General features: G+C 36.5%; 1 protein-coding gene across 1 annotated transcript in view; it reads left to right on the forward strand.

Annotated features, from left to right (window-relative positions):
* The window catches only part of LOTGIDRAFT_176695 (hypothetical protein), a gene marked incomplete at both ends in the record, with an annotated part of 2,746 nt that extends 1,311 nt beyond the window's left edge, over positions 1-1,435 (forward strand). The window contains 2 exons of the mRNA XM_009056164.1: positions 20-170; positions 967-1,435. Of these exons, the coding sequence (XP_009054412.1) occupies positions 20-170; positions 967-1,435 (620 nt within the window). The remainder of the gene's footprint in view (positions 1-19; positions 171-966) is intronic.
* Positions 1,436-1,522: the final 87 nt, after the last annotated feature.

Genomic DNA, 1,522 nt, shown 5'->3' on the forward strand with positions numbered 1-1,522 from the left:
ATTTTCTGCATAATTCTAGGTAGCTCCATGCCATCAACAACATCCCCATCATCGAAACGTATGGAAGATCCTGAGACCAATCTGGCTGGAACAATCGGTGGTACTGTCGGAGGAGTGGTTGTTCTGGTCGTCATTATAGTTATCATTATATCTGTCCTCGTAGTTAAGAGGTTTGTAAAATAAAATTTCTGGTCGTTGTAATACATAATGCCTATTAGTTATTATATAGTCAACAGAAATTTGTTTTCAGGGTGAAAATTCAACGAAAAGTTCGTCTTTAATTGGCTAGAAAAATACAGGCGGAGATGACCATCTACCTATAATGCTGTAGTCGCCTGTTCAAGTTTTGTGCTGTTTTTAAACGCAATAGCGTTTTGCTTATCGTGGGTGGCCGCTTGAAACCTCGTATAACGATATATGACGCGGAATTACTTTTCGAGAAAAACGCAAAAAACTATTTGTACGCGTATTTTATTAAAATCTTTTTTATTATTTTTACTATACGTGGTTTTCATTCTTGGAAAATATAAACCACAATAACAATTTGAATTCTCCGGGCTATTGAACCAAAAACTCGTATAATAATACAGTATACAAGGTTTTTCATTTTCATCTGCAGGAAAGGAACATTGAACCTCGTATAATAATATATTTTACGAGGTTTTAAATCTGACTGTTTAAATTCGTGCTATTTAATTAGTGCTTTTTGAATACGAGGTTTTGATCACAAGATCCGCGCTTTAACGAGCTTTCGAACGGTACAAAAAAGTCAAAATGACCAAATATGGCATATAAACGAGGTTTCAAGCGGTCACCCACGTTATGGAATTACGAGTATTGACGTAATGTTGGCATAATGACGTATTACATTGATATAATGACGCGTATCAATGGAGTGTTAGAGACAGTATGACGAGACATGCTTATGTGGAGTTTAACAATTAAGAACTAATTTTTATTTAGCAGGAGAAGACGTCGACCAAAAGATAAAGTTAATGAAAATAATTACTACTCTACTGTCGACGATGATCCTAAAGGAAACTCAAATTATACCTATATTGATGTTGATTTAGACAAAGTCGGCTACAGTAAAATAAACAACCCCGGTGCTAACCAGGGCAGTCATGCCAAGGAGAGAAATCCAAACGAAGAGAAGAGGAAAAATCCAAAATTCAAAAGACAGGATTTCTCGTTTGTTGAACGCAATTTCGAGAAAATGAATGACAGTAAAGATGCCAGAAAACGAAATGTTCCAAATGCAACAGCGAATCCCGAAAGAAAAGAGGACTGTGAACCTGCAAACTATACATACATTGATGATTCTATGATTAAGGCACCAGATAAACCATCAGCATCAGCTGCTAAAGACGGTGGGCAACGGAATGCTGGAAAGGAGTCGTCGACTGCACAATACACCAAAGTTGATAAGAAAAAGGTCAAATTTATTCCAACTAACGATAACAATGTGAATCTTGACAACTATAACCACACAGGGTTAAAAGATGCGCCACCAAAAACCAAA

This window comes from Lottia gigantea, assembly GCF_000327385.1.
Source record: "Lottia gigantea unplaced genomic scaffold LOTGIsca_2659, whole genome shotgun sequence".
Taxonomy (NCBI): Eukaryota; Metazoa; Mollusca; class Gastropoda; family Lottiidae; genus Lottia; species Lottia gigantea.